At 58.1% G+C, this 27,369-nt stretch overlaps 3 protein-coding genes and 1 long non-coding RNA gene across 23 annotated transcripts; 2 read left to right on the forward strand and 2 right to left on the reverse strand.

Annotated features, from left to right (window-relative positions):
• Positions 1–2: 2 nt before the first annotated feature.
• On the reverse strand, positions 3–10,836 carry LRCH4 (leucine rich repeats and calponin homology domain containing 4). Of its 2 annotated transcripts, none has more exons than XM_070567670.1 (18): positions 10,617–10,836; positions 6,937–7,081; positions 6,645–6,771; positions 6,349–6,454; positions 4,406–4,542; positions 4,153–4,268; positions 3,908–4,007; positions 3,569–3,659; positions 3,412–3,491; positions 3,267–3,328; positions 3,048–3,179; positions 2,861–2,929; positions 2,672–2,769; positions 2,471–2,554; positions 2,163–2,248; positions 1,850–1,987; positions 1,673–1,750; positions 3–376 (listed from the first exon to the last, which is right to left on the reverse strand). In XM_070567670.1, exons 1-18 carry the CDS (start codon positions 10,834–10,836, stop codon positions 272–274), a joined length of 1,974 nt encoding a protein of 657 aa, XP_070423771.1. In that variant the 3' UTR covers positions 3–271. The 2 variants fall into 2 exon arrangements, with proteins under 2 accessions (XP_070423771.1, XP_008525550.2); XM_008527328.2 differs by having other exon boundaries at positions 3–1,369.
• Positions 10,429–20,298, forward strand: FBXO24 (F-box protein 24). Of its 18 annotated transcripts, none has more exons than XM_070567679.1 (10): positions 10,429–11,256; positions 13,500–13,598; positions 13,699–13,882; positions 14,853–15,091; positions 15,297–15,531; positions 16,188–16,346; positions 16,611–16,732; positions 17,054–17,116; positions 19,237–19,407; positions 19,734–20,298. In XM_070567679.1, the coding sequence occupies exons 1-10, from the start codon at positions 11,215–11,217 to the stop codon at positions 20,094–20,096; spliced, it is 1,677 nt and encodes a 558-aa protein (XP_070423780.1). In that variant the 5' UTR covers positions 10,429–11,214; the 3' UTR covers positions 20,097–20,298. The 18 variants fall into 18 exon arrangements, with proteins under 18 accessions (XP_070423780.1, XP_070423776.1, XP_070423777.1 ...); XM_070567675.1 differs by having other exon boundaries at positions 10,475–11,256; positions 16,985–17,116; XM_070567676.1 differs by having other exon boundaries at positions 10,576–11,384; positions 16,985–17,116.
• LOC139074852 (uncharacterized) lies at positions 12,118–23,444 on the reverse strand. Its single transcript, XR_011524709.1, has 5 exons — positions 23,352–23,444; positions 15,939–16,104; positions 15,339–15,582; positions 14,449–14,633; positions 12,118–12,363 (listed from the first exon to the last, which is right to left on the reverse strand). It is a non-coding gene; the product is annotated as an uncharacterized lncRNA (long non-coding RNA).
• On the forward strand, positions 19,886–26,458 carry PCOLCE (procollagen C-endopeptidase enhancer). Of its 2 annotated transcripts, XM_070567687.1 has the most exons (10): positions 21,245–21,541; positions 22,426–22,534; positions 22,980–23,238; positions 23,435–23,509; positions 24,081–24,205; positions 24,713–24,849; positions 25,190–25,461; positions 25,695–25,772; positions 25,907–26,077; positions 26,217–26,458. In XM_070567687.1, the coding sequence occupies exons 1-10, from the start codon at positions 21,447–21,449 to the stop codon at positions 26,348–26,350; spliced, it is 1,455 nt and encodes a 484-aa protein (XP_070423788.1). In that variant the 5' UTR covers positions 21,245–21,446; the 3' UTR covers positions 26,351–26,458. The 2 variants fall into 2 exon arrangements, with proteins under 2 accessions (XP_008525558.1, XP_070423788.1); XM_008527336.2 differs by lacking the exon at positions 23,435–23,509 and having other exon boundaries at positions 19,886–21,541.
• Positions 26,459–27,369: the final 911 nt, after the last annotated feature.

The raw sequence follows: 27,369 nt of genomic DNA on the forward strand, positions 1-27,369 counted from the left end.
CCTAGAGGGCTTCCAGCTTCTCTTTATTGCACTTGACACATCATCCAGCACCCCGGCTTCCATCCCAGACCCTCGGCCACCCAGGGGCGGCCAGGCGCCTTGCTGGGCCGGCCTGCTCCCAAGCCCTCGGGCCGAGGGGGTGCCTGAGGGAGGGGGCCAGGCCCGAGGCCGCCCTCACCAGTCCTCACTAGAGAGCAGAGCCCAGGCGCGTCTGTCTTCGCTGTTCCTGGGGTCCCGGCCGGGTGGGTGCCCTGAGCCCCGACCTCAACCCCTAAGGCCGTTCCAGCAGTGCGTGGACGACAGCAGCGATGTAGGGGAGACCCCTTCCTGGGGCCCCCTCCTCTTCCAGGATGTGGTGGGGCTGGCACAGGGACTCCTGGGGGGAGGGGCCCAGGTTAAGTTCCGCTTGTCACCTTCTCCTCTGAGCTTCCCTGCCCTTCGCAGAGGGCAGGGTGGGAGACACCCTAAAGGAGCCTGGGCAAAGGGGCTGGCAGGATGGCCCCTCAAAGTGTAGGAGGCGGAGGTCAGGGGCTCCCTGGACATGGCTTGGGGACAAATGAGATGCAAGGAAGCTGCCAGCAGATAACAGAAGAGAGATGACACAAGAGGCCAAGGCTCAGGGGGAAGGAGAGACCTGTCGTTTCCAGAGGGCAACGCTGGAGTAGGCAGGCTAGCACACAGAGCCCTGACATGGCCAGGGCTGCGCCTGGCCATAGCGGGACGGACGCAAACACACACACACAGAGGCGGCCACAATCTGTACAATTTATACAAGAGACAGGGCCCCACCTGGGCCCCGGCATCCTCTACAAATATAGAGTTCTCTCTACAAAATATAGATAATTTAGCCCCCCATAGCTGGGGGGTAGGGGTTGGCTGGAGGGAGGGCTCAAGAGGAAGGTTAAGATGCATCCCTGGGGGGAGCAGAGGGCCGGGCAGAGCCGCAAGAGGGCTTGAAGGCACCATCAGCACCAAGAGGGGAGGGGCTAGAAGAGGGGGCCAGAGGTTGGGGGCACCAGAGTGGGGCCTGTGAGGTCAGTATTGGGGAGGAGAGGGGGTTCACTAGTGTCTTTGGTAGGGGCTGAAGGCACCACCGGTGGGGATGGGGGTTGCACAGGAGTCTTATAAATAGAAAAAGGGCAAGGAGGTGGGGGAGGGGCAACTTCGGGTCCTAGGAACCCAGGAGGCGAGTGTAGACGACATAGAGCAGCAGCATGAGGACCACGTAGAAGAGGACGAAGCCACCCAGACCAGAGGGGGGCCAGAGGGGCGGGGGGGCCCTGCCCCCCACCCACTTCACGGCCTCCAGGGTGGTCCACAGCCCCTGGGCGGTGCCCTGGAGGAGATCCGAGGGCGAGCACAGGTCAGCCTGGGAAAGGAGGGTAGGACAAATGGACAAGGACAAAGGACAGACGTCAGCAGCAAGACAATCTTCCCCACCCCCTACCCTCAGGTGCCAGGGGCAGCGCCACGCCAACATGCAGAGTGCAGGGAAGGGAGGCATGCAGGGGAGACGTGCAGGATGGGGGCCTACGGACATGCTTCCTTCTGGGGAGCAGACGCCCCTTGAGCGGAACCCTGCCAGCCATGCAGAGTACTCAGCCGAGCCCAGGATGCCACCACTCTTTACAGGCGAGACCAGCCCCGGGCTCCTGAGGACACCCCCTCATACCTCAGGCACCCCCATTTTTCGACAGGCTTCTAAGAAGCTCTCCACATTCTTCCGAGACTTGAGGGCACTGAGTTTTGGCTGGGGGTGGGTAAGAAAGGAAAAAGAGAAGAGAGTAAAGGAGAGGCCACAAGAGTCCCCTGTCCCATCCCCTACTGCCTGCCCTGGGCCCCAACTGACCACAGCAGGCGAGGGCACGTGAATGAAGGGCACGGAGCGGGGCCGCAGCTGGTTGGCCAGCTGGCAGAGGATGACGCCATTGGCCAGAGCCTCTGCCAGGTCCTCAGGCAGGGGCCGCTGCAGCCGTGACTCTAGGACCTGGGAGGCAGGGGAAGAAGTAGGGAGAGGTCAGGGTCAGCAGGGAACTCCCAGAAGCCCCTTCTGTCCTCAGCAGAAGCACCAGGGTGGGCAAAGAGGGTGTTGGGGGAGACCAGGAAACTGGAGGAGGCGCCATGCTGAGCCCAAGCCCGCTCACACAGCTCCAGCCTCTGACCTGGCGCAGCTGGGCCATCAGCTCCTTCTCATCCAGAAGCTGGGGGGATCGCCGGGGTCTCAAGACAGAGTCTGGTGAGGAAGGGCCTGGAGAGAAAGGAGGGTATGTGGGCTGTCTCGTGACCCACCCTCGACTCGGTAGCTGGGTCGCAGTGTCTGGCACACACATCTCCTGCCTCTGTGCTTGTGGGATTTTCAACACAAAGGAGCAATTGACCAGAGAACTCGCAGGCCAGAAGCGGTGACTGCAGCCCAAGGGTTAGTGCTGGGTCAGCACTGGGTTAGTCCTGGCGACAAGGGGAGACCCACCTGAGCCACTCTGAGAGGAAGAACGGAAGAGGAAGCTGTTTGGTCTCTGAATGGAGCCGAGCGGCCGGGGAGCAGGTGGTGTCGCTGGGGGCCAGAGCAGAGACATCCCCTCAGTGTCCCACTCTTCCCTCGGGCCACCGGGTCCCAACCACCCCTTCACCTGCACAGGCCCCCATCCTCTTCCCAAAGCCCCTGTCCCACCTGGTCTGGCCACAGGAACAGGCTCCTGGGAGGTGGGGGCGGGGGCTCCCTGACCCCCTGAAGCTCCCAGTTGGGGGGCACTGGACTTAGGCGTGCCGCTGAGGAAAGACGACAGGGAATGAGAGGATGGTCAGGAGAAGGGTGTGCGGGGAGAGGGCTCAGGGAGGCGGAGTCTGCGAGGACACTTACTTGTAGGTGGCCTGAGTAGACGAGGCGGCAGCACCTCCGCCAGCAGCCCTGAGCCCCAGCTTCAGAAAACTAGAAAGTGAAGGAGAGGTGGGGTCAGCGGGGCCCGGCAGGGGACCCTGCCGACCCCAAGAGGCTCATTACCACTCATCCAGGGCCCACCGCCCAGCAGCAGCCCTCATGCCCACACCTGTCCTTCTTGGGGGCCCCCCACACGCCACTCTGCTGTTGCTGCTGCTGCTGCTGCTGCCGCCGCTCCCGCTCCTGCCACAACTGTAAGGTGTCTGGGCGCCGCCGCTCCTCCCCTGCGGGCTCCTCCTGCCTGCAGGGCAAAGGCAGGATGAGAGGCAGAGCCGGGCAGGGGATGGAGTAAAGGGAGGAGGGGCCGGCTCGGGTGGCTCTGGGGTACCTGCTGCTTAGCGCCCTCTCCCCGTCCCCTGCCACGGGGCTTAATTCTGGTGGCCGCTGCTCCTGAAGAAAGAACAGCAGAGGGGCTGAAGGAGTGCCTATTCCCTCATGGCAGACAGACAGACAGACACGGGCTGGCCCCTCACCTCAGCAGCAGCACCTCGCTCTTCGTCCTCCCCAGGGACGTGGCTGTCAATGAAGTCAATCTGCTCAGGGTCTCCGTCAGCTGAGGAGGCCAGGGCACGTCAGCAAGCAGCTGGAGGGCCTTCTCCCCAGCTCCCAGGCCCTGTCCCCAGTACTCACCAGAGCCATCCTCCCTCCGCTCCCGGGGCCCCCGAGGCTCCCGGGCCAGCTCCGAGATCCGGAACGACAACTCGGAAAATTCATCCGTGGACTGTAAATGCAGAAATGCAGAGATGGGAGACAGCCTCTCTGTAGTACCAGGGGCTTGTGGGGTTCAGGACCTCAGGGTCTCCTGCTGAGCCAGCCCTTCCCCGAGATACTTGGGTGAGAAAAGGAAGAGGACAGCTCCAGCCACCACCTGTCACTCTGAGATTTAGAGGTCCCAGGCAAAGCGTCCCGGCTCACAGGTTCTCCCCTGGGGCTGAGACCCCCAATGTCCCTTGGAAAGGAGGCCCTTACCTCATTTCCAGACCACCTCTTGCTGCCACTATCAACGCTGTGGAAGCCTGAGTCCAGCCCGCCATCATACCGACGTCCCGGAAATAAGTCCTCAGCTGGGCTGGGGCCAACCAGGGAGAGCTGGTCAGTCCTATTCTGGACAGCAATCCCCTCATTCTCCCTCCAGAAACCATAGGGTCCCTGGTGCCAGGAAGGGGTGTCAAATATCCAAAGGCTTCCTTCCTTCCTTCCCACTTGGGACTTACCAGGGACTGAAACTTGGGGGACGGGAAGGGGCCAGGTCCCCCAGTGCAGAGCCCCCGCGCCGCCCAGCCTCTGTTGACAAATACTTGAAGATGTGAAGTTTCCCCTTCAGGCAGATCTAGGTGTGAGAAGGCACATGGCGGGGAGTTAGGGGAAGGCGGGGGGGGGACTCCCCAGATCCTGCTTGGCTACCAAAGGGACCCACGCCCCAACTCCTGCCCATTCTCAGCCCTGTCCCCACGGTCCACCCCTCACCTGAGCAGGCGGGCTCTGCAGGGGGTTGCTGTCCAGCAGAATGACCTGCAGGTGCCTGAGGCGGCAGAAGGAGACCGGGATGCGGGAGACACGGTTACAGGAGAAATCCAGGCGGACAAGAGGAAGGTCCCCCAGCTCTGGGGGTGGGTGAGGGAAGAGTCAGGAGCAGGCCCAAAGCTGGGGCCTTGTGCTCACTTCCTCTGCCCTCTGCTCTGGCCAGCCGGTCACCCCTGGGTCCACCACAGCCTTTGTCCCAGCTGGCTGAAGGCACTCCCCAGGAACAACCTCCCTGCTCCTCTTCCCGCTCCAATCTGGCCCACCCTCAGGCTCACTCCCCCATCAGGCCTATCCGACTTCAGCTCCTGTCCATCTCATTGCTTCCCTCCTTTTTTCCACCCTGGCCTCTCCATTCTCAAGTGGTTTGGCCACCACAAGACCCAAACCAAACTGTGACACTGCGTTGCTCAGAAACCTTCCATGACCTGCGCCGGGGCTGCTAAGGGTGAGTGGGCTGTGCCCAAAAGCACCCAGGCAGGAGGGGATGGCAAGCCCGTGCACTTCACTAGCCAAGCCCTGACCCCTGGGCGAGGCTCAGGCCACCCACAGGAAAGGTGCCTTTGTGTACTTCTCAGAAGCACAGACCGATTAGCGGTGGCCCAAGATGCACACCAAAAATCACCACTCCCTGGTCAAGCACCGTCAAGGTCTTCATGATCAGGCTCCGCCCATGTTTCCCATCTCACTGCCTGCCCTCCGACCACATCAGACAACCCTCCAGCTCCTGGGCTTCTAGGCCTTTCCACATGCTGTTTGCTCAGCTGGGAGAATGCCATTTTTCTCTCCATGCATCTTTCAAGGTACAGCTCAAGTGTCACCTCCTCCATGAAATCTTTCTAGACACGAGGTTGGAATTCATTGCTCCTTCCTCTGTGTCCCCGGGGCATTTTGCTGGGGTCTCTTATATGGCCCAGAGAGAACCCTGATCGAATGCTTATTTGTACCCCTACTGATTCAGAAGGCAACAGCGCCGGCGTAGGAGTAGGGGGGAGGCCAGAGAACACAGAGGACCACCTGACTCCCCTCTCTTGTTCCTCAAAATCAAGGTTGGCACGGCACAGGTCCTTCCTGCCTAGCCCTGGCTTGCCTTTCTAACCGCATTCGTGCTGAACCATGCTCCCTCCCACCTCCATGCTTCGCACATGGGGTTTCCTCTGCCTGGGATGCAGAAGGATGCAGGATTCCCCTTCAAAGGGCAGCTCCTGCTGTGCCCGTGGGGTAAAGGCTTCCTTAACTTCCCCAAGCAGAGCTGGGCACCTCCCTCTAGCTCCCGCAGCTCTTTAAGGATCCTGTTCTAGCACTTCCCTCTGCTTGTCTTTCCCCATTCAGGCATGAAATCTTGAGTTGGCCCCAGATCTGAGTGACATCACTCCCATCTACCTGGTCCCCACCTAAAACACAGGAAACACATACAACAATGCTGGCTGCATAAAGGAAGGTATACATGCTTTGGAGCAGAGGCGATCAAATGTTGGGGTGCATCACAATTAATTAGCTCGTTAAAATGGGGCTGCTTGGGCTCCCGCACGTGGTCCTACTGATTCAGAGTTTCTGGGGAGGTCATGCAGGGCGTCATGTGACTCAGGGGTCTGAGAGCTCCTGCCAGGGTGAGTGGTGACACAGGGTGACCGTGAGATTCTACAGGGTGCCGATGCACTCCACTCCCCCTCTCTGTGCCTTTTTCCACATTTGTAAAATAGAGCTAATAATCCATGTCTTACCAGCCCCAGAGGGCTGCTGGGCAGGAGCAAATAAAGCAATTTACAGTTTGTTTTATATGCTGCAAAACCTAAGGCAACTAAGGCATGATTTTTCTGTGAAGATTCCTTGTCTGTGACTTCTCCAAGGTAGACACACACACGCCACCAATTCTTCCTTTTCCTCACCATCAGGCAGGGTGCTGAGCTGGTTCCTCCGAACATTGAGATCCCGCAGGGAAGGGAGGCTACACAGCTCGGCGGGGAGGGACTGCAACTCATTGCTGCTCACATCCTGGAAGGAGGAAGGAGGTAGGAAAGGAGCCACAAGACCAGGAGCATCAGAAACCACCTCCTGTCTCTGGCCACCCCCTTTAGTCCCGGCCTGCCCCTCAGGCGCATGCTGCCTTTCCCTGACTTCCCCCAAAAAGGTCCCTGGTGCCTGGGTCAGCAACCCCTCCTCTCGCCCCACTCCCCATCCTCACAAGCTGTCGCAGGCTTCCCAAGGCGCTGATGTCGGGAGGCAGGGCTCCCAGTTTGTTGTTGCTGACAATGAGCACCCGCAGGGGCAGCTGGCAGATGTAAGGGGGCAGCGATGACAGCTGGTTTCGGCTGTGGAAGGGAGAAAGGTAGTGGGCTCACTCTCCAGGCACGGCGTCCCAGTGTCACCCTCCTTTCAGGGTCACCAGGAGGGTCGCTCAGGGAACTGTGCCCTGGTACTTGGGGCTGAGGACAAGCCCCCCGCCCCCACACCCCGCCCTGGGCCTGCCTCCCTACCTGAGGTTGAGGTAGGTGAGAGCTGTGAGATTCCCCAAGGCTGGGTTCAGACATCTCAAGCAATTGTGGTAGAGGCTCAGGCCCTCCAGGGACACCAGTTGGCACGCCGCCTCCGGCACCTCGGGGAACCGGTTCCGGGACAGGTCTAGGGGAAGCAAGTGTTGGGGGAGAGCTTGCAAAGGCCCAGCCCTGGACAGGAGGACCTTGACCTCCCCCAGAGCCAGCTGGACAGCCCTCTCTCCCCAGCTGACCTGAGGAATCAGACCTATAAACCTGGGCTCCTCAGAGTGAGAAGAAAGCCTTAGGCAAATTGGAGCACATTCCAAGGATGACCAGAAGGGTAGAGGGAAGGCAGAGGAGACGCTGAGCCAGAGAAGCCCAGACCGGGCCGGGGGCAAGCCATGAACACCATGTGGGAACACACAAATGAGGAGCTATCCTAGAAGCGTGGATTCTTTAACTCTTGTGGCTCCTGCTGTTTTGCGATGCCAGGAGAGGTGGAAGGCGAAAGTTGTAGGAGAGGGTTGCTGCTCCAAAGAAACTAGCAAAGTGGTGGGCAGGGAGGCTCACGGTGACTATACCGACAGCCTCTGGGGGAAGCCACTGAGAGTGTGCATCCCTCCTGAGGGCCCTGTCTCCCAAACGCAACCTGTTTTCAACCCAGGGAGAAACCAAGGGTCACTATAGCCTGGCTCTAGAAATTATGTAAGGCTCCTGATCTGGACAATGGTTTTTCACCAGCCCCTGGGATCAGTAAGCCAGGTCCAAGGGACTATGAAGTTATAGACGCCCAAGGACCAGGAGAGGAGGGACCAAGCTGGAGGTGGGAGTCAGAGTCCTCAGGTCCCTCCCATCCGGGCACACCTTCCTCAGGGCTGGCCTCCTTCCCACCCTCTTCCAGCCTCACCAGCCCTCCTCCACTTCCTCTTACCGACCCAGCCTTCAGGAGATCAGCTCCTCTGCCTGAGTCTGGGGCATGGGTAAGAGTGGAGAGGAGAGGAGAATCTATGACCGCCCCCTTATCTCAAGCAGTGGCAGGCCAATTCCACTGCAAGGAGTCGGGCACTGGGGCTCCCACCAGCGTGGAGGCACTCACTGCCTAGTCCTCTCCAAGCAGAGTTTCTGTTTCCTCTGCTCAGCCTGTACTGGGAGGGGCCCAGGGGCTGCTGGGGGAAACCCCGGCAACAGAACTTGGGTGAGCTTCTTAGAGGGCCTTCCCCAGGGAGGGGTGAGCAAAAGCTGAGGGGAGGGGAAGCTGGGGTATATCCCCCAAGGAAACAAGTCTTGTGACAGGAAACGAAGTAGAGACAATCTGTCAGTTCTGTCTCTGGTGGGCGCTGTGTTTACCAGGGCGGATGAGAGCCTGCGGCCCCAGGGATAGCTCCCTCTCCCTCTCTGCTCCCAACCCTGGTGCACACAGCTAGAAGACCTGTCATGGGAGAAGAAAGTTCCGGAGAGGGTGGGAGGACCAGATGCAGTCCTCCCACCCTCACCCTCCACCTGCCTGCTTTCCCTGTGTCCACAAATGTGTGTGCGTGCGCACACGCATGTGGATGAAGGAGGTGGAGAACAGGTTATGATGGGGGTAAGTGGAGCAAAAGCCAGGAGCGGAAGAGCCCGGGCTGGAGGAGGCAGGGCACAGGAGGCACAGGATGTGGTCTGTGAGAGAATAAGCTGCACTTCTCTTTTGTGCGAGCAGCCCCTCCCCCATCTCAGGATTCATCCTACTATCAGGGCCCCAGGAACAAGTCCAAGGGACATCAGGGACCGGCGCCACAGAAGCATGGAAGCAAAACACCAGTTCAGAAAGAGCTGGGAAAGCAGGAGGAGAGGGTTCAAAATGATTTGGGCAGCAGAACGTTGAAGCTTTTAGCCTGGGTTGAAGGGCAAAGAGGTGCGGAGGGCAGGGTATGGGCAATACTGACTGTGTTTTTGTCACTTCCCCTTTCCACTCCAAGCCATAAGCACCCCTTGGGGAGAGGGGACGGAGAAGAGAGTCTGGACAAGAGAGACCCCACCTGGCCGACAACCTGGGCCCTGAAAGGACTGAGGATTCCTGCGCGGAGAGCAGGGCAGAGACGGGTTCTCAGGAAGCTGGGATTTTCTCCCTTCACGACAGGAGCTCACTAACAGGACTGGCTGCACCCTGAGCCCGGAATGCTGGGGGAGGAGCGGGGAGGGGGTAGGAGCTGGGAGGGGCCGGGGAGTTCTTGGTAGTTTTCCCCCCGGAGTCCACTCACAGAGACAGAGCCCTAAGGAAGTAAAGAATAACATTTGGTCTTTGTCAAAAAACAAGCAAGGGGGAGGGGAAAGGGAACAGACGGCGAGTGTCACACAGCTGCTGAGGTCAATCTGGAGCTTGGGGGTTAGGCGGCTAGGGGAGACCGAGAGGGACAGGCATGGCGGCGGGGGCTAACCCATTCCCTGAACTCACTCCGCATAGTGGGCAAGTTAGTTTACCTAGCCGCCCAAGAAAAGTGGAGAGGTTTAAACTGGCTCTCCCCACGACAGTAGAGGAAAGAGAGTGTGTCCACTGGAGTGTTTGCAGGTGGGCAGACACCTGCTAGGGGAGAAATGCTAGGGGAGTCCCAGGGCAGCGTCAGCAGGAGGGCACTCTCCTCCAGCCCCAGGTTCCACCCTGGGCTAGGCTGGGGTGGGGCTTCGGGAATGCAGTCCTCCTCCCGTCTCCCAATCCCCAGCCCCCAGCTGCCAGCCCAAGGTCATAGGCTGCCTCCTGAGCAGCTGAGGCCCGACTCACCTGTCACAGCGAGCCCCCCACACCCACCATCAACAGACACCAGGGTGGAGCGGGCATGATTAGCGGGATGCTGCGGGTGGGGGAGTGGAAGGACAGTGGGACCGTCTCTAGCTTCCCAGCACTCCTATCTAGGAGATAAGATTTCCTTCCTTTCAGCAACTGCCTCCAGTCCCTCCCCTAGGGAAAGCAGAGACTGAAATGGGAATTCTAGGGTCCCTATGAGGTCACAGGCTCCATAGTGACCTCACACACGCAGGAAGGAGGAGGAGTCGCAGATAAAGGGGGTCAGGGATAATAGGCGGAAGAGCTCGGGAAGAAACGAGTTAGGGGAGGTGGGAGATGTGCTTCTTTCCCATAGGCTGGCAGGGGGAAGAGCGGAGAGGGCCAACGACCTTAGGGGGCGGGACTATAAGCAAAGTAAGCAGAAACATCAGGTTGTTATGGGCGAATCCACGCGAAGCGGGGGCCTGGGGCCACTCGGTTCTCGGTGGAACTGGGGCAAGAGTTGAAGACGAAGTGGAGGAGACGAAAGGAGTCCTTAGAGGGGCTGGTGGGGGCTGCTTTATGGAATGATCAGAACTGAGGTTGAAGAGGTCATGCAAATAAGCCAACCAGGTGAGGGGCGGGGCCATGCTACAGGTGCGCAGATATGCAAATAAAGACAAGCGGAGGGCCGCAGGCTCTCACGACGTCGGCCGGGGACACTGGGCATTCGGTGCAAACGAGAAATTTGTTCATCGTCTAGCAGTTCTTAAAGCGGAGGTGGCGGGGAGGGGTCGCAGGCTGGTGCAAATCGCAGGGTCGAGCACCCGACGGCCAGGTGAAGGGGCGGGCCACGCTCCCGGGCCCGGAGAGAAATAAGCGAGGGGGCGGAGCCATGCAAATGAGGGTCCCGGCCGGGCTGGGGGCCGGGCGCACTCACCAGCCTGGGTGATGTCTGACAGGTCGTAGCTGCGGGCCGCGCCCCGGGGGAAGTGCTTCAAGCGTCGGTTAGACAGGTTCAGGGTCCCGGTGGCCACGGCCTCCTCGAGGGCCCGCTCTGCACTGCGGCTCCCGGGCAGACCCGGAGCCCCTGGGACGGAGGTCGTGGCCGCCGCCTCCTCACCCCCGGCGGCGAGTGGGGCCGCTACCGCCGCCGCCATCCGCTCCCGGCGGCTCCCGCTGCCTGACTGACGGGACCGGCCGTCCTCCTGCCCCCTCCCCCGCCTTGGAGCCGCCGTAGTCGCTTCAAGGGGGAGGGAGCGGGCTCAGGGACCCCGCGGACCAATGGCGGTCCCGGGACGCCTCGGAAGGGGCTAATCAGAACCCGCCGAGGGGGTGGAGACTCCAGCGCAGGAGTGAGGTGAGCGAAGGGAGGGGGACCAGAACAGAGCGCTCGCCAACGGCCGACGCTCCCGGCCCCCCGCCCCGTGCAGCCGCATCCAATCACAATGCTGAAGGCTGGAGATCAGCCAATCAGGCCCAACCCGGAGGCGGGGACGCCGGCGTTCAACTAGAAGGGATTGAGACCGGGAGACCGCATGGTGCTTTTCCAACGAAAGCCAATCGCAAGCCAGATACAGGCGAGTGACTGTCAAGAAGACCAATTAGATCCTCCAGAGGGAACCTGGCCCGGCCTCTTCTCTAAGGGACGGCTCTACCTACCAATAGCATGGGCGAGAAGGCCGTCCCTTCGCTAAGGAGGAGGCGGGTGAGCTAGAACTTTGAGGTAAAGAATGTGAGCGCAGTGTGCCGGGCAGTCTGGGAGGACCGGGGGCCCCCGAGTCGTGTGTGCGAGCTGGCAGTGTTAGGGAGCGAGGCAGTTCTGAGGGCGTGAGGGAGAGCGGGAGGTGCAAGGCGACGCCGGAGGCCAGTGAGCAGGGGCTCGTTGCGGCCGAAGGGACCGTGGAGGCCATTCTGGCTGCGGAGGCTGAGGCCCTGCGACGGTCTCTGGTTCCGGGCCGGTGGGTGGATGGGGTCTTCCCAGGGACTGGAGGGGCCCAGCTCAGCTCCTGGAGGGAGGCTCGCGGAAGGCTGGCCTGCCCGCCTACCCAGAGGAGCGCACCTAGGCGGGCATCGGGATGGCAAGACCTGGGGAGATTTAGTCTAGAAGGGACCACTCATCTTGAAGAAGTTCTGTGTTTTACAAATGAGGAAACTGAGGCAGAGGGCAGTTGATGAGTTGGCAGGAGCAGACAGCCAGTTACAGCTTGCCCTGGAAGCCAGCTCCCCACTGTATCAGCTTTTACAGTGGACTTGTTCCCTTTGCACCCACTTTGCCTCCCGAGGTGAGATGGCGTGGATGAAGGGAACCCAGATGCTAGAGGAAGCTGACGATACTTTTTCCACCTGCTGAGAGATCGTAATATCCTTTTAGGCCACTTATATGTTAACAGTTGCCTAACCACCAATAACGGAAGGGCCTTTCTCATAAGTCACATCTCTGAGGTTGATATTCCTAAGCGTTTATTGAATTACTAAAATTCCCTCCTAGGTATCCCAAACCAGCTGTTTACTAGTCACCACGCATAAGGGAGTTTGACTGGATGGTTGACAGCCTGTCAGCACAGTAAAAGAACAATCCTGTGACACTGCACAGCTCAGGGCTGGTTGCCCAGGGCTGGATTCCTTTGAGCCCGTGGAAGAGTCAGCCATCCTGGGATTTATTGGTGTAGATCTTCTGCTCCTACCTGGACAGACACATAAGCCCAACTCCTGCTGTAACTCCTCTTAAATGTCACTCCCCTCCCCTCATGAGACTAAGTTCCTAGCTTAGATTCTGGGAGATACGCGAAGCTTTCAAAGTACATCCATCCCTTCCTCCCACCTTAATAGGTTGCCCTTCCTACATGCCATGATGTGACTGTCCCAGGAAAGCCGTCTGCTTCTGGATGTGTTTTTCATGAGGCTGTAAAGAGTCTGTGTGGGATTGTTCCCCCTTCCATCTGGTGCATGCTTTCGTGAGCTAGATGGTCATTGGCAGGCTCCCCTCTCCCCTTCACCTGTCAAACTGAGTTTATACTTTTTTTTTTTTTTTTTGGAGTTTGGAGGCCCTGAGATATGAAGATTTCACCTGTGTTTCTCTAGAAAGTTAGTGCTAAAAGGGCCTCAAGTGGAAAAACCTCCTTACTCCCTAAAAGTAAAGGCCTCATCTACCAGTAGTGCACAGTTTATTTCTCCTCTAAAATGCATAGCCCATGAGCCATTGGTGGCTAGAGCTGAGGATTTGTCTAAGAGAAAATCCCGGGCAAGGTTGGGGAAAATAGGTCACAGTGGCTGGGCAGTGAGGTCACAGAGAGGTTTGTCCGCCCCAGGCTCCATGGGGGAGGGGCCTGGGAGGCAGAGGGGCCCCAGAGGTCCCCCAAGCTCAGGCACAGGACATGGTGTGGGAAAGGCAGCAGGGACGGGGACCAGGGAGCTGAGTACCGGGGGCCAAGGGGCCCGGAGAGATGAGGGCAGGAGCAGGGCGGGAGTGGTCAGGATGGTGAGGAGAAGCCAGAGACGGAAGCTGCAAAAATTTACCGGGCTGTGCGGACAGGAGGGGCTCAGGGTGAGGGGGGGAGGGAGGGGGCAAGGCAAGGGAAGGGCAGGAAGATGGCAGCAAGAGATGGGGGAGGGGTTATTTGGAGAATTTGGACCAAGGAATAAGGCAGACAGGGAGGGGTGACTTATGGACCTAGAGAGAAAGATGGGAGGATTTGACAGCGCAGGGCTGGAAGTCAGAGCTGTGAGCCCCCAAGACAGTAGTTACTGAAAGACAAGCTGAGAGAAGAGAGACAAAGAGGCATGACCCTCATGGAACCCCTGTGTTCCCCCTCTTGAGTAGGTGAAGCGGAGCTGCCCTTCATGTGGCCCAGAGCCTGGGGGTGAAGAGAAGAAGGGGAGAGGGAACCCTATTTCAGTTCAGTTGTTTCCCCCAGAGCTGGTGAGTCCCTTGGAGGGGAGGGACTAAGAAGAGAGGACTGGCAGCCAGACCACTGAGGAGCCCCCTCAGTAACCCCCACTTCCTCCCCCCTGTCCCCCAGGTGGAGCATATCATCTCGTTCCTCCCAGTCAGAGATGTAGTCGCCCTTGGCCAGACCTGCCACTACTTCCGAGAAGTGTGCGACACTGAGGGCGTGTGGAGACGCATCTGTCGCAGGCTCAGTCCTCGCCTCCGAGAACAGGGTTCCGGGGTCCGGCCGTGGAAGAGAGCTGCCATCCTTAACTGTACACCTTCCCCAGAACCTCCAGTTCCCTTTGCCTCTGTCCTGCCTTATTCTGGGATCCCTGCCACTCCATAAAGCTGCCTGAGGACCTCAGCATTCCCAGACATCCTTCCAGGGCCCCTTTCTCTGGAAGGGACTTGCTAGATTCAAACATATGCCATTGACTATTTCAGGTCTCTAGAGCTACCTTCTGATAGATGTCCCACCCAGTGCCCCCATTATTAGCATCCCTGCCAAGTCTCCCTCCATAGTCAAACTCTCTTCCAAATCTTGCCCTGGAGACATCCCCCACTCCCCAAACCTAGAATTTTCCCTGCTCTTATCCAGCGTTTCTCAACCTTGTCACTGTTGACATCTTGGACCAAATAATTCTTTGAAGTGGGGAGCTGTCCTGTGCATTAGAGATATTTAGCAGCATTCCTGGCCTCCACCCACTAGATGCCAATAGCATTTCCCCGAATTGTGACAACCAATGTCCCCTGAGGGATAAAAATCACCCCTAGGTTGAGAAACATACTTGAAACCCCCTCCCTCCCCAGGGAGCCCCTATTACTTCATCTCACACACCAGAGATTAGGGAGATCCAGATAGCAGATCCAGCTCGTGGAGGGGAGGGAGGGCTGCTGGCCTTTCTCAGGCATTCCTTTCATTCCTCTTCTGCTTTTCTGTGTATTCTTGTATTTCCCTTGATGTCTCTGATGCAAGGTTGGACCAAAGAAGGGCTCCCTTAGAAGCATGTTTTTGGCCCTGAGCTGAGGTGGGGCAGAGAACTGAAGTTCAGATATGGGGTATAATTGAGGATATCTTCTAAGCTTTCCATATGTCCTATGGAATGGCTCTGTTCCCCAGTCCTGGGAATGGGGAGGACCTGGATACCAGAGTATCTGAGAAATCTAGTTTGCCCAAGCTCTGGTTCATCCCTCTCCTGTCATCCCAGCCCCTTGACCCTTCCATCTCCTTCCCTTCTCCAGACACAAAGGGCCTGTATTTCCAGGCATTTGGGGGCCGCCGCCGCTGCCTCAGCAAGAGTGTAGCCCCCTTGCTAGCCCACGGCTACCGCCGCTTCTTGCCCACCAAGGACCACGTCTTCATTCTCGACTACGTGGGAACCCTCTTCTTCTTCAAAAATGCCCTGGTCTCCTCCACCCTTGGCCAGATCCAGTGGAAGCGCGCCTGCCGCTATGTTGTGTTGTGTCGCGGAGCCAAGGATGTGAGTAGCAGAACCCTGGCAGCTCAGAAGCCACCCCTCCTCCGGGAAGCCAGTCTGGAGGTGTCCTCCCAAACCAGGAACTGGAAAACAAGTCCTCACTTCCCAGCCCTGCACCCAAGGAGCTCACCTCCCACAGGATCCACTTGCCCCAGCCTCATCCCACTCCAAGGCCGTCGATCCCAGACACCTTCATCTTTTCCTACAGTTTGCCTCGGACCCAAGATGTGACACAGTTTACCGTAAATACCTCTATGTATTGGCCACTCGGGAGCAGCTGGGAGTGGCAGGCGCGACCGGCAGCCGGGCCTGCGACTGTGTCGAGGTCTATCTGCAGTCCAGTGGGCAGCGGGTCTTCAAGATGACCTTCCACCACTCCATGAGCTTCAAACAGATTGTGCTGGTTGGTCAGGAGACCCAGCGGGCTCTGCTGCTCCTCACAGGTGTGGCCTTGAGCTGTGGTTTGCAAAAGTTTCCTGCAGATTCTTGGGGACCTGCAGGGAGGGGGAGGGAGGTCTCACACAGGGTTCTGCGTGCCACCTCATCTGGTCTCAAACAGCTCTGCTTTCGTCTGTCTCCTAGTCTACGATTCTGCATATTTCATGTGAATAAAGGGCCCTCCTGCAAAAAATAGTTTGGGAACCACTGTTCTAGTGAATGCCTGGTTTTTTAAATTCTAATCTCTCCAACCTCCATGCCAGGCACTTCACTTTATACCCCAAACTGCCACCCTACTTTCTCAGTGTCCGCTATATTTGACCACACTCCCAAACCTGAGACCTTCGGGACCTTCTGGCCCTGAATCCCTAGACATCATTCCCAAAATTCAAATTAGATTCTGCCAATCTACCTTCTAGGTTTTCTCTACTCATCTCTCACGAGAAGGACTTCCTCGATTTATTTTTGGTGGTGAGGGGCTGGAGTCTGGGGAACTTGAGGTCACTCTTTCCTTAGTTCATCTCCACTCTTTTTCTTCCAGCCCAACTCTGGGGTAGTAAATGTTTGATCCTGTATGGCTTAGAGAGAGTATTGGGAAATTAATGTGGACACTGGAGGGTCCGCTCTCCTACATAGTTGTCTGTCTCCCCCGATCCCCCAGAGGAAGGAAAGATCTACTCTTTGGTAGTGAATGAAACCCAGCTGGACCAGCCACGCTCCTACACAGTTCAGCTGGCCCTGAGGAAGGTGTCCCATTGCCTGCCTCACCTGCGTGTGGCCTGCATGGCTTCCAACCAGAGCAGTACTGTCTACATCACAGGTAAGAACCACCTCCCTTCTTCTCCAGACCCCAGCCTTGAACAGACTTTCCAAATATGAATACCCTCCATCCTTATTCCAGCTCTGTGGTGGACCCTTAGGGCATCCTAGTGAAAAGATGTGTTTAGGTTCCCAGACATCATAGCCGATGCATTTCCAGTGGGTGTGAAACTCCCTAGATCTTGCAGCTTTCATCCGGGGAGGGGCCTTATCCCTATGAAATGGGTGCCTAAAGCTGCTGAGCTGAGGGCTCCCGACCCCCCAGACCAGGGGGGAGTGTATTTTGAGGTGCACACCCCAGGGGTGTATCGTGATCTCTTTGGGACCCTTCAAGCCTTTGACCCCCTGGACCAGCAGATGCCGCTTGCTCTCTCACTGCCTGCCAAGGTAGGATCCTGGAGGGATGGGGCAGGTCAGAGGGGGCGGGGCTTTAGGGACTGAAAGGCACTGAGGGTCTGAAGTGTGAGCAGGAATCATTGATCAGGGAGGGACAGGAGACCCAAAGTGAGGGGTGATGTAGAGGGCAAGGCCAAAAGAGATGAGCTGGTGGTGGCAAGTTAGCGGTGGGCAGATTCTGGAGCTCAGAATTCCTCTGGAGGGAACTGAATGCCCAGCTCCCCTTTCTGTCTCACCTCCTAGATCCTTTTCTGTGCTCTTGGCTATAATCACCTTGGCCTGGTGGATGAATTTGGCCGAATCTTTATGCAGGGAAATAACAGATATGGGCAGCTGGGAACAGGGGACAAAATGGACCGAGGGGAACCCACACAGGTGAGACTGTTTCCCAGCAACTCTCATCCTGACCCCCTTCCTCCAATTCTCAAAGCCCCAGATCTCTCCCTTTCTCCACTTTCCTTAGACTCCACTTCTTGCTCCCTAGGGAGATTAAGGCAGCCAGTGTGTACTGCTGGTCACACTGCCACATGTCCTACTCGGGCTGGCACTCTGAGGTCTGTCCTGTGCAGTGCATGCTGTCAGTGCACTAGGAATTGAAGGAAGCGGGACACCCGGGTGGGCTGGAGTGACTAGAAGAGGTGAGATGTGAGCAGGGCCTAGTGGGTTAGATAGGATTCCAATGGGTATAGGAAAGGCATTCTGTGTGTTGCGGATGGGGACAAAGCTTGCACGTACCTGGGACAGTGAAAAGATGGGCCAGACTAAAGCAGAGAGGGTGTTTGGAAATTGGTAGATATGAGGTGGCATAGGTGGTGCGAGCCTGGAGAGGTACAGATATGGGGAAGAGTCATTGCAGGTTCTGGAGCAGGAGAAGGCAACCCCCATGGGTGACTGAGGACAGGTCACTTGGCCATAGTGCCCAGGAGGCTGTGGGTGAGAAGCCTGCTGCGAGGCTGTTGAGTGATGGCAGCACTTGAGACAAGCGCCTGGGGCTGTACAATGGCAGCCAGAATGGAAAGGAATGGCTACCAGCGATGTTTTGAAAGGAAATGAACAGGCCCTGGAAACTGATTAGATGTGAGGAGGGGTGAAGGACAAAGGTGGCTCTGGCCTTTCTAGGTCCCTTGAAAACAGATGGTATCACAACAAACATGTGAGCTGGAAAGGGATGCTGGTTTGGGGAAAGAGGAAGAGGGTGAATTTGGACTTTTTTGCAGTGAGAGTAAAACACTGAAGTGGGAACGTCTTGCTGGCAATTGGATTCCAAGTTCGAACAAAGCTGAAACAACAAAAGTAGAGATAGAGGAGGAACCCTGGGCGGTAGCCGTCATTGTAGGCAGAGAGAATGAAAAGTTGTGGGGAGGCACACCCTCAAATGCCACATCCCAGAAGCCACGGCACAGAAAGTTTCAAATTGGAAGGGGTGATGAATGTGACAGAGCGATAATGGAGGAAGACACTTACTGACATGAAAAGATGGTCATGCCGTATTTTTAGGTGAAAAAAAGTTCATGAATGGTTTACATCATATGATCCCATTTTTGTTTAAAAATACACAACTTACATGTATATGTTGGTATAGGCAGCAGTGAAGAAGCATATCCAGCAAGATGTTAATAGCGGGTGGTGGGATTTCCAGTGATTTTTAAATTAACTTTGCTTGCCAATATTTTATAATTTTTCTGTAATGAGCATAAGTTACTTATCTATGTCTTCTAAATTAAAGCGCATACAGTCTCAGGAGAAAGCACGCAGGAGCGGCCCTGAGATTTTGCAGCCGGGAGGTCAAGTGCTTTTGGAGAGAACAAGTCAGTAGCACCGTAGGGAGAGAAGCCAGATCACAGAAGGTTCAGGAAAGACTGGCTGTGGTGAGAACAAGAAAGCAGTAACCCTCAGACTGGTCACGTAACCAGTTCTGCCTAAAACACAGAGATAGGAAGCAGGAGGAATCAGGCAGAAATATTTTTTTGAAATAGGGTGGCTATTTTGAAAGATAATGATATGACAAATTGAAAATGCTGGAGACGGAAAGAAGGAATAAGTGGAAGGAAAGTCCTTCCTGGGGCTAAGTTGGCCTTGCACAGGGAGGGAGAGACTCTTTAAGCCCTGGGAATAGGAAGGCTGTATTCTTCCCGCTGAGGCTGGAAGGCAGGACGAGAGGCTGGACTGGCACAGGCCTGTCGGGTGAGAATGAGGGAGTAGACAGCAGGCCCTGGCCTCAGGCCCTTGTTTTCTGGGGAACAAAGATGAAGAACCAGCGGAAGCGCTAGACCCCATGTGGTCAGACCGTGGGGTTGCAGGAGAAGTGAGGAGGGAGATTTGCTGCCCTCCCCATTCATCAGGGCAGATCTCCTGGGGGAGGGGGAGAGGATGCTGGGTCCCATTTCTCTTGGTTTCCCTAGAGTCTGCCATGAGCCTTCCTGTCACCCTTCTCCAACCTAGGCCCCCAGTCGCTTGGTGTTCCCCGCTTAGGGACCCTGGCCCTGTGTCCTCAGGTACATTATCTGCAACGCCCCATTGCCCTGTGGTGTGGCCTCAACCACTCCCTGGTGCTGAGCCAGGGCTTGGACTTCAGCAAGGAGCTGCTGGGCTGTGGCTGTGGGGCTGGAGGCCGCCTCCCCGGCTGGCCGAAGGGGAGTGCCTCCTTCGTCAAGCTTCATGTCAAGGTCAGAGCAGGGTCAGGCGAGCAGGCAACCAGGGAGGGCAGGAGCAATGGCACTAGGTAGCCCACAGGACTGTAGCTGGGGCTCCTGCAGGGACCCAGGGCCTCCACTTCCCCACCACCACCCACCCTCCTTTCCTGCTGCGCACCATGGCTCCTGGCTGTCTCCCTCAGCAGACCCTGCTGGCCCTCTTTGACCTCACACAACCCTAGGGCTCAGCTCACTTGCTGGCTCAGGGCTGGTCTGAGAGAGAGGAACACAACAGCTGGGGCTTCCGGGGAACCCCTTGGTAAAGGCCCCACTCAGCCACGCCCCTTCTCTCTTCCAAGGTCCCTTTGTGTGCCTGCTCCCTCTGCTCTACCAGAGAGTGCCTCTACATGCTGTCCAGCCATGACATCGAGCACCATCCCGCCTATCGGGACCTACCGGCCAGCAGGGTGGTGGGGAACCCCGAGCCCAGCCCAGGGGCCGGAGCACCCCAGGACCCTGGTGGGACAGCCCAGGCCTGTGAGGAGTACCTCAGCCAGATCCATAGTTGCCCCACGTTGCAGGACCGCATGGAAAAGATGAAGGAGATCGTGGGCTGGATGCCCTTGATGGCTGCACAGAAGGATTTCTTCTGGGAGGCCCTGGATATGCTGCAGACGGCTGCTGGAGGGGTTGGCGAAGGCCCCCCAACCCCTGATAGCTGACCCCTCTCTCCTACTCTCCCCCCTAGAGGGAGAGTCTGGCTCTGGGCCAGGGGCACACACTGTGTGTGTGCATGGGGAGGAGGACATAGCGGGGTGAGGACTGTTTTGTAAAATGTTCAGAGGGCTGCCCAGGAGGGGCCCCCAACCTGACTATCATGGACAAGAGATTTGATGGACAAATAGAATAAAAGGCTGAAATGAGGCCCAGTTTGGAACCCTGGGGCCTAGGAGGAAAGTGGGGCAGGGGATGGGGAACCTGAGGCCTGGCTCTGAGGGCATGGGAGGGCAGGGGTGGGGCAGGCAGGGCAGAAGTGGCTCAGGCTCGCAGTTGCTACAGAGCTGACAGCACCTGAATCCTTCAGCTCCCTTTCCCCTGCCGCTCCCAAGACCCAACCCAGCCTTCCAGACTTGGAAGTCCTAGGCCCGCCTTCTGGAACAACTCAGTCAACATGTGTTGCTTGGTTCCCCCACTTAGATCCTCTGTCTACCAGACTTATTCCCATCCTGAGGAAGCCACTTCTTTCTGATTTCAGAAAGATTCCTACCCATTTCCCTTCAGCCCTGTGAAGTCAACCCCACCCCCCCACACACATACCCACCCCCCCCCCACCCCCCGCTGGCTTCCCCTGTTTACCTTCCAGGTCTGGTCTCACATGTTATCCCTTTTCTGTACTTTCTATTCCATCCTCTTCCTCAATAAGGGAGACACTCCCTCTAACCACATACTATGCCTCCCTACCCTGCTCCCATTCCTCAACATATTTGGGAGGGAAAATAGGTGAGCAGAATTCTTTCTCCTTGGCCTGGTCCGGTCTGGGAAAGGAGAGAAGACGGTAGAAATTCAAAGTGGAAAATAAACTGGAGCAGGGAGTGGTCAGGAAGAGGGTGAGTGGAGTGATTAGAGGTTGGGAGTCCAGGGAAGGACTTCCTCTGGGTCCTGAGGAAGCAGGGACTGGGGAGGACTGTGGGAGACCAGAGAGTCCTCAGGAAGGACCAGAGGCTGTGTTCACAGGATGCTTGGGCACCGGACAGAGCCGGCTTCCAGATGACATTACTTGCTGCCTGGAGTATGAGTGAGGGCCTGATGCTCACTCTGCCCTCCATTGCTCCACCCCCTACTTAGGTCAATATTTATGTGTCCTGGACCTAGAGAGGCCCCTGGCCTCACCACTGTCCCAGCTCTACTCTCCCTGTCCCGCCTTCCCCGCCGCCCGCCCCACCGGCCAGTCCCCACGCCCACACACCAGAGGCTGCCTCATCTGGCACTGATTATCCTGCTGCTCCTGCCGAGGCTGCTAAACTCAGCTGCTGCCTCTGTCTCAAGGACCCCAGCGCCTCTCCCCCCAAGCCATGCTGCCTGCTGCCACAGCCTCCCTCTTGGGGCCCCTCCTCACTGCCTGGGCCCTGCTGCCTTTCGCCCAGGGCCAGACCCCCAACTACACCAGGTAGGTCTCTTGGCACCTTCCAGATAGCCCGAGTGAGCTTCAAAAGCCCTGGTTCGTAGGGGGTTATGCCTGTGGTTCTTGTGGAGTCTTTTGCTAACACACGACCCCCCAGATCTCCCATAGCCCCCACCCTTCTCTGGCCCCCAAGTCCTCCCTCCCTGCTGCAAGACCACTGTCTCCTGCAGGTCACCACTGCTCCCCATTCCTCCACCCTCCATCCTTTGCCCCCTAAGCCTCCCCATCCACCCAGACTCTTGGCCCCCCCATGGAACCTGAGAGCGCCAAGACCTTGAACTTGCCTGGTAGCTAGACATCTGGATTCCAGGAGGGAATTATAGAGTGGTTGTGAGGGGAAGAGGGGGCAGCGAGTGGGAGACCTGGGACTCAGATACTCAAGTAGTTAACTGGAACAGGAGCAGGGCAAAGGTTGGGAGCTCAGGGGGCCTGGTCTCCAGGTTCAATTTGAGGGCCATCGCTGCCGCTTCTCCCTCATCTCTCCACCCCCTCCCCCCCACAGCCTCGTGGCTGTGTCCACATCTGGAAGCAGTTAGGCGGCTCCTGTCCCAGACTGCCAGGCAGTGCGAGGGGGGAGAGTGAGGAAGGGGGGCCGAAGAGGATTCCGGGAATTCCTGTTGGGGTGGGGGTGGGGACTCTGGGGGGTTGGAGGTACAGCCAAGTTGCTGGCCCCACTTTTTCCCGATCCTCTGCTGGAGTGTTTCCCACCCCAGCCCCAACCTGGCTGGCTGAGGCCACCCCAGATCCCTTAGGCCTTTCTCCCTCATCTCCCTGGCTTCCCTCCCTGGCCTCCCCATCCGTATTACCCTATCCCAAGCTCCCTACTACCCGCCCCCCACCCCATGGCTGACCCCTCTTCTGTTCTCCAGACCCGTGTTCCTGTGCGGAGGGGATGTGACTGGGGAGTCAGGTTACGTGGCAAGTGAGGGTTTCCCCAACCTCTACCCCCCCAATAAGGAGTGCATCTGGACAATAACGGTGAGAAGGCCCCTCTGGTCACTACCCTGTCAAAGTCTCCGGGGCCTGGGTCCAGGCAGCCAAAGGCCTGACTACTAAGGGACCCCGGCCCCAGCACCACCTTCTCAACCTGAGGGAAGTCCCAGGCCCTCCCCTCTGGTCACTGATGGCATCTGTGCCCACAATAACAAGTGGCGAGTGTCCTCACACCTTATCTCAAATCCTGCTTCTCCCCTCCCAACTTGATTCCGGCGCCCTCTAATCTCTCCACAGACCTCAGGCCTTGTCCCCTTGCACAAGCCACAAGCTGGCCACAGAGCCCAGCCCCTCTGCTCTGCACCCTGATGGGCTCTGTTCCTGTTCAGGCCCAGTTTCTGCAGAAAAAGTTTGGGAAAGGGAGGTGCCCTCTGCCTGAGTTGTGTGTGGCCTGACTTTGCGGGTCCCCTGCCCCTGTCCCCGCCATCAGGTCCCTGAGGGCCAGACTGTATCCCTCTCCTTCCGTGTCTTTGACCTGGAGCTGCACCCTGCCTGCCGTTACGATGCTCTGGAGGTCTTTGCCGGGTCGGGAACCTCGGGCCAGCGGCTCGGTCGCTTCTGCGGGACCTTCCGACCGGCGCCCTTAGTCGCCCCCGGCAACCAGGTGACCCTGAGGATGACGGCGGACGAGGGCACGGGAGGACGCGGCTTCCTGCTCTGGTACAGCGGGCGGGCCACCTCGGGCACTGGTGAGACCTCCCTCACCTCGGCCTTCCCCCTCTCCTGGCCCCGCCCCCGGCGCAGGCCCCGCCCCCAGCCTTAACCTCCACCCCAGAGCCTAGGGCCCCATTACCTCCCTTACCTTTTTTCCTCACTAACTGCCCCTTCAGTCCCTCCTCCCCGTCTTCTCTCCTCCCTCCCGCTCCCACCCACCCCCTCTTCCAGGCCCCCCCCCAGGCGCGAGGCGGAAATGGGTCACCGACCCGCGGGTGGAATGGGCGGCCTGGGGTTACTGGGACGGTGAGTAACTGCCCGCCCCCATCCGCAATCGGGCTCCCGCAAACGGGCGCGAGGGGGCACCCCCGGGCTGGGGGACTAGGTTCCCCCAACCCGGAGCCCCCTACACCCAGCCCGGGGCTCCCGATTGCGGTCCCATCACCCCCTCCTGGCGGCAGAAGTCTCCCCTAAAATGTTTAAGGCAAGGACCTCCCCAAAGGCGCCTCGGGAGCTGTGCCCCAGTTTGAGGGCACCCTCACAGCGTGGGGACTCTCCAGCCTGCAAAGGAGGCTTTTCTGCCAGGCCGGGGAGATGGGATCTCCCAGGGGAAGAGGAGCGATGTGGCCGCGGGTCAGAGGGAGGGGCAAGAAGGGAGCTTGTCCAGCCAATTCCTCCTCCCCCCTTCCACCGCCCGCCTTGGCGCCCGGCAGTCCCTGAGCCCCGCTCCTCCAAGCCCCCGTTCCGCTAACCTACCCTTCTTTCCTCCCCCTCTTCTCGTCCCCGCATCCTGAGACCCAGGCATCCGAGCTTCCTGCACAGGCTCCCAGGCTAGAGCTCTCCTCTCCCCACCCCCGCTCCTCTCTCCCCTCCCCAGAGCACCAGTTTTGCGGGGGGCGGCTGGAGAAGGCCCAGGGAACCCTGACCACGCCCAACTGGCCCGAGTCCGATTACCCCCCGGGCATCAGCTGTTCCTGGCACATCATCGCGCCCCCGGACCAGGTACCAACCCTTGCCCGGGCTGCCCTGGGGCCCCGAGCGGCGCCCTCCAGCATGCAGCCAGCAAAGATTTATTGATCATCTACTATGTCCCGAGCACTGCGCTTGCGCTGGTGGGGAGCAAAAACACACCCAGACCTGCTTGCACGCAAACAAAAAATGTAAAATTACACCTGTGACGAGTCTCACGCGAGCGAGGTACACCAAGCTCTATAAACTGTGTGTTGGGGGGAGGAGGTTTCTGGGTCTGTCCCTTGAGAATGAGCCAGGACTTGATCTTGCCGACCAAGGCGACGGACGCCTCTGCAGGGTTCCCGTGGGTGTGTGCGATCCTCCAAGCTGTAGTGGGGATGCATTAAGAGGGGGGCTCGAGGGGACGCGGGAGAGAGGAGGCTGCTGCAAGCGTCCCACAGGCGGCGGCGGGCGGAGGAGGGGGGAGGCGCAGAGTCCCCGTGCCTTCGGGCTCCCGGGGTCCCGCCGCGCAGCCTCCGCCTCCCCCGCCGCCGCCAGGTGATCTCGCTGACCTTCGGGAAGTTTGACCTGGAGAGCGACACCTACTGCCGCTACGACTCGGTCAGCGTGTTCAACGGGGCCGTGAGCGACGACGCCAAGAGGCTGGGGAAGTTCTGCGGCGACACAGCCCCGGGGTGAGGGGGCGGGACCTAGGTGGGCGGCGTGGTGCGGGTGTCTCCATCTCCCCAGCTGCGGGAGTGGGGGGACTGCGCTGCTGTGGAGAGGGGCAGGGCTTAGCTGAAGAGGTGGCATCTGAACCCGGGAGCCCCAAACGAGTGGGCGGAGCAGGTAGGGGGCCAGGGGAAGACCAGGCTCGGCGCCAGGCCTGGGGTCCGCGGATCCAGAGGCGAGGGGGGCCTATGAAGTCGGGAAGCTAATGCAGCCGAGCGAGGTCAGGGGTTCAAGGGCCGCGGGCCTGGGTAGGGCGGGGTGCACGGCCCGCCTGACGCCTTCCCCAATGCCCGCCGCCCGCAGTCCCATCTCCTCCGAAGGGAATGAGCTCCTCGTCCAGTTCGTCTCGGACCTCAGCGTCACAGCCGACGGCTTCTCGGCCTCGTATAGGACCCTGCCGAGGGGCGCCGCCAAAGAAGGGCCGGCCCAGAGTCCGGGGGAGGACGCCCGGCCCGGTCCTCCGCTCCTCGGCCCCGGCCCCAAGCCTGGAGCCGGCCCCAAAGTGAAGCCCAAACTCCCACCTGCGGAGAAACCGAAGGCCTCGCCTGAGGCCAAGGCAACACTAGTGGGTCCCGGTGAGTCTGGGGAGGAGGAGGGGGACGCAGACTGAAGGCAGGCGTTTCCAAAAAGGCCTTCCTGGGCTCATTCATTCATTCGTACAACACTCACTGGTGTCTCCTCTGTGCTAACGGCTGCTACTGAGCTGGACAGAGCTCTGAACAAGTTCAAATCAATGAGACTGATAGGGAAAGTGGTCCTTCCTACCTGCTGGGTAGGTCACCCTCCTCAAACAGCGCTCCCCTTCTAGATGCACTAGGTGTCCCCTGCCCGAAGCAGTGCCGGCGGACAGGCACCTTGCAGAGCAATTTCTGTGCCAGCAACCTGGGTAAGGGGCCCATTCCCCCAGCTCTGCTCTTCCACCTCCTCTAACCTCCCCTCCTGTCCCCAAAGTCCCCCCTCCCTCTGGTTCCAGCCCTGCCCTGCCTTGTCTCCTCACCTCTCACCCCTACTCTCACACAGTGGTAACAGCAACAGTGAAGTCCATGGTTCGGGGCCCAGGGGAGGGCCTCACTGTCACTGTCAGTCTCATTGGTGCTTATAAAACCGGAGGCCTGGACCTGCCCTCTCCACCCACTGACACCCCCCTGAAGTTTTACGTGCCCTGCAAACAGTGCCCCCCCATGAAGAAAGGTAAGAGATGTGGGAAATGGGGAGGGAACCATAGACTCCTGCAAATGATAGAGGTGGTCGAATCTGAGGGGCCCAGACGAGGATGTACATCTACAAGGTCTCAATAACGTAAGCTCTTCATCCCCCGCCCCTCCCCCAGGAGCCAGTTATCTGCTGATGGGCCAGGTGGAGGAGAACAGAGGTCCCGTCCTTCCTCCAGAGAGCTTCGTGGTTCTCTACCGGCCCAACCAGGACCAGATCCTCACCAACATCAGCAAGAGGTGCCCCTCCTAGCCTGTTCAGGCTGCTGGGTCCCAGGCCTGAGACCCAGGCCAGCCTCCAAGCCCCTGACCCGAGGAACTCTTTCTTATCCAAATAAATGTTTCTTGACTGAGGAAGGGATCACATCTCCATTTCTATGGTTTTGATGCCCATCTTGGGGATTTCTTTTCACTCATTCATTAACCTCAACAGACATTTACTATACAGAATAATATTTTAAGAATGTAAGTCAGGGGGCCGGCTCTGTGGCCGAGTGGTTAAGTTCGCACGCTCCGCTGTGGCGGCCCAGGGTTCAGATCCTGGGCGCGGACATGGCACCGCTCATCAGGCCACGTTGAGGCGGTGTCCCACACCCCACAAATAGGAGGACCTCCAACTAAGATATACAACTATGTATGGGGGGGGGGGGTTGGGGAGATAAAGCAGAAAAAAAAAAAAGATTGCCAACAGTTGTTAGCCCAGGTGCCAATCTTTAAAAAAAAAAAAAAAAAAAAAAAGAATGTAAGTCAGATCTTGTCGCCCCTTGGCTCAAAACTCTCCCATATTCTCAACACACACACAAAAGGGTTATGTAGACGTGATGGATTGTGGTGTTCTTTTCACAATGTATACATATATCAAAACATCAAGTTGTACGCCTTAAATATCAACAATTTTTGTCAAAGATATCTCAATAAAGCTGTTAAAAAAAACTTTTAAAAAATTCTCCCAGGGGTCGGCCCCGTGGCTGAGTGGTTAAGTTTGTGTGCTCTGCTTCGGCAGCCCAGGGTTTCACCGGTTCAGATCCCGGGTGTGGACATGGCACGGCTCGTCAGGCCAAGCTGAGGCAGTGTCCCACATGCCACAACTAGAAGGGCCCACAACTAAAATATACAACTATGTACTGGGGGGATTTGGGGAGAAGCAGCAAAAGACTGGCAACAGTTGTTAGCTCAGGGGCCAATCTTTAAAAAAAAAAAATTCTCCCATAGTTTGCCATCAGTCTCAGAATAAAATCCACAGTCCTGCTGTGGGCTCTAAGGCACTAGGTG

Source organism: Equus przewalskii, chromosome 12, assembly GCF_037783145.1.
Source record: "Equus przewalskii isolate Varuska chromosome 12, EquPr2, whole genome shotgun sequence".
Taxonomy (NCBI): Eukaryota; Metazoa; Chordata; class Mammalia; order Perissodactyla; family Equidae; genus Equus; species Equus przewalskii.

What these genes read in the sequence shown, in the direction of transcription:
- LRCH4 (XM_008527328.2), bottom strand. Translation starts at nt 10,836, where the DNA reads ATGGCGGCGGCGGTAGCGGCCCCACTCGCCGCCGGGGGTGAGGAGGCG. An exon ending in GTCAGACATCACCCAGGCTG is followed by an intron (nt 7,082 to 10,616) that starts GTGAGTGCGCCC and finishes TGCTTCCCCTAG; the next exon opens with ACCTGTCCCGGAACCGGTTC. An exon ending in CCCCCAAGTTTCAGTCCCTG is followed by an intron (nt 4,008 to 4,152) that starts GTAAGTCCCAAG and finishes GGTTGGCCCCAG; the next exon opens with CCCAGCTGAGGACTTATTTC.
- FBXO24 (XM_070567684.1), top strand. Translation starts at nt 12,993, where the DNA reads ATGGGGGAGGGGCCTGGGAGGCAGAGGGGCCCCAGAGGTCCCCCAAGC. An exon ending in GCGGACAGGAGGGGCTCAGG is followed by an intron (nt 13,224 to 13,499) that starts GTGAGGGGGGGA and finishes CCTCTTGAGTAG; the next exon opens with GTGAAGCGGAGCTGCCCTTC. An exon ending in AGTTGTTTCCCCCAGAGCTG is followed by an intron (nt 13,599 to 13,698) that starts GTGAGTCCCTTG and finishes CCTGTCCCCCAG; the next exon opens with GTGGAGCATATCATCTCGTT.
- PCOLCE (XM_070567687.1), top strand. Translation starts at nt 21,447, where the DNA reads ATGCTGCCTGCTGCCACAGCCTCCCTCTTGGGGCCCCTCCTCACTGCC. An exon ending in CAGACCCCCAACTACACCAG is followed by an intron (nt 21,542 to 22,425) that starts GTAGGTCTCTTG and finishes TCTGTTCTCCAG; the next exon opens with ACCCGTGTTCCTGTGCGGAG. An exon ending in TCATCGCGCCCCCGGACCAG is followed by an intron (nt 24,206 to 24,712) that starts GTACCAACCCTT and finishes CGCCGCCGCCAG; the next exon opens with GTGATCTCGCTGACCTTCGG.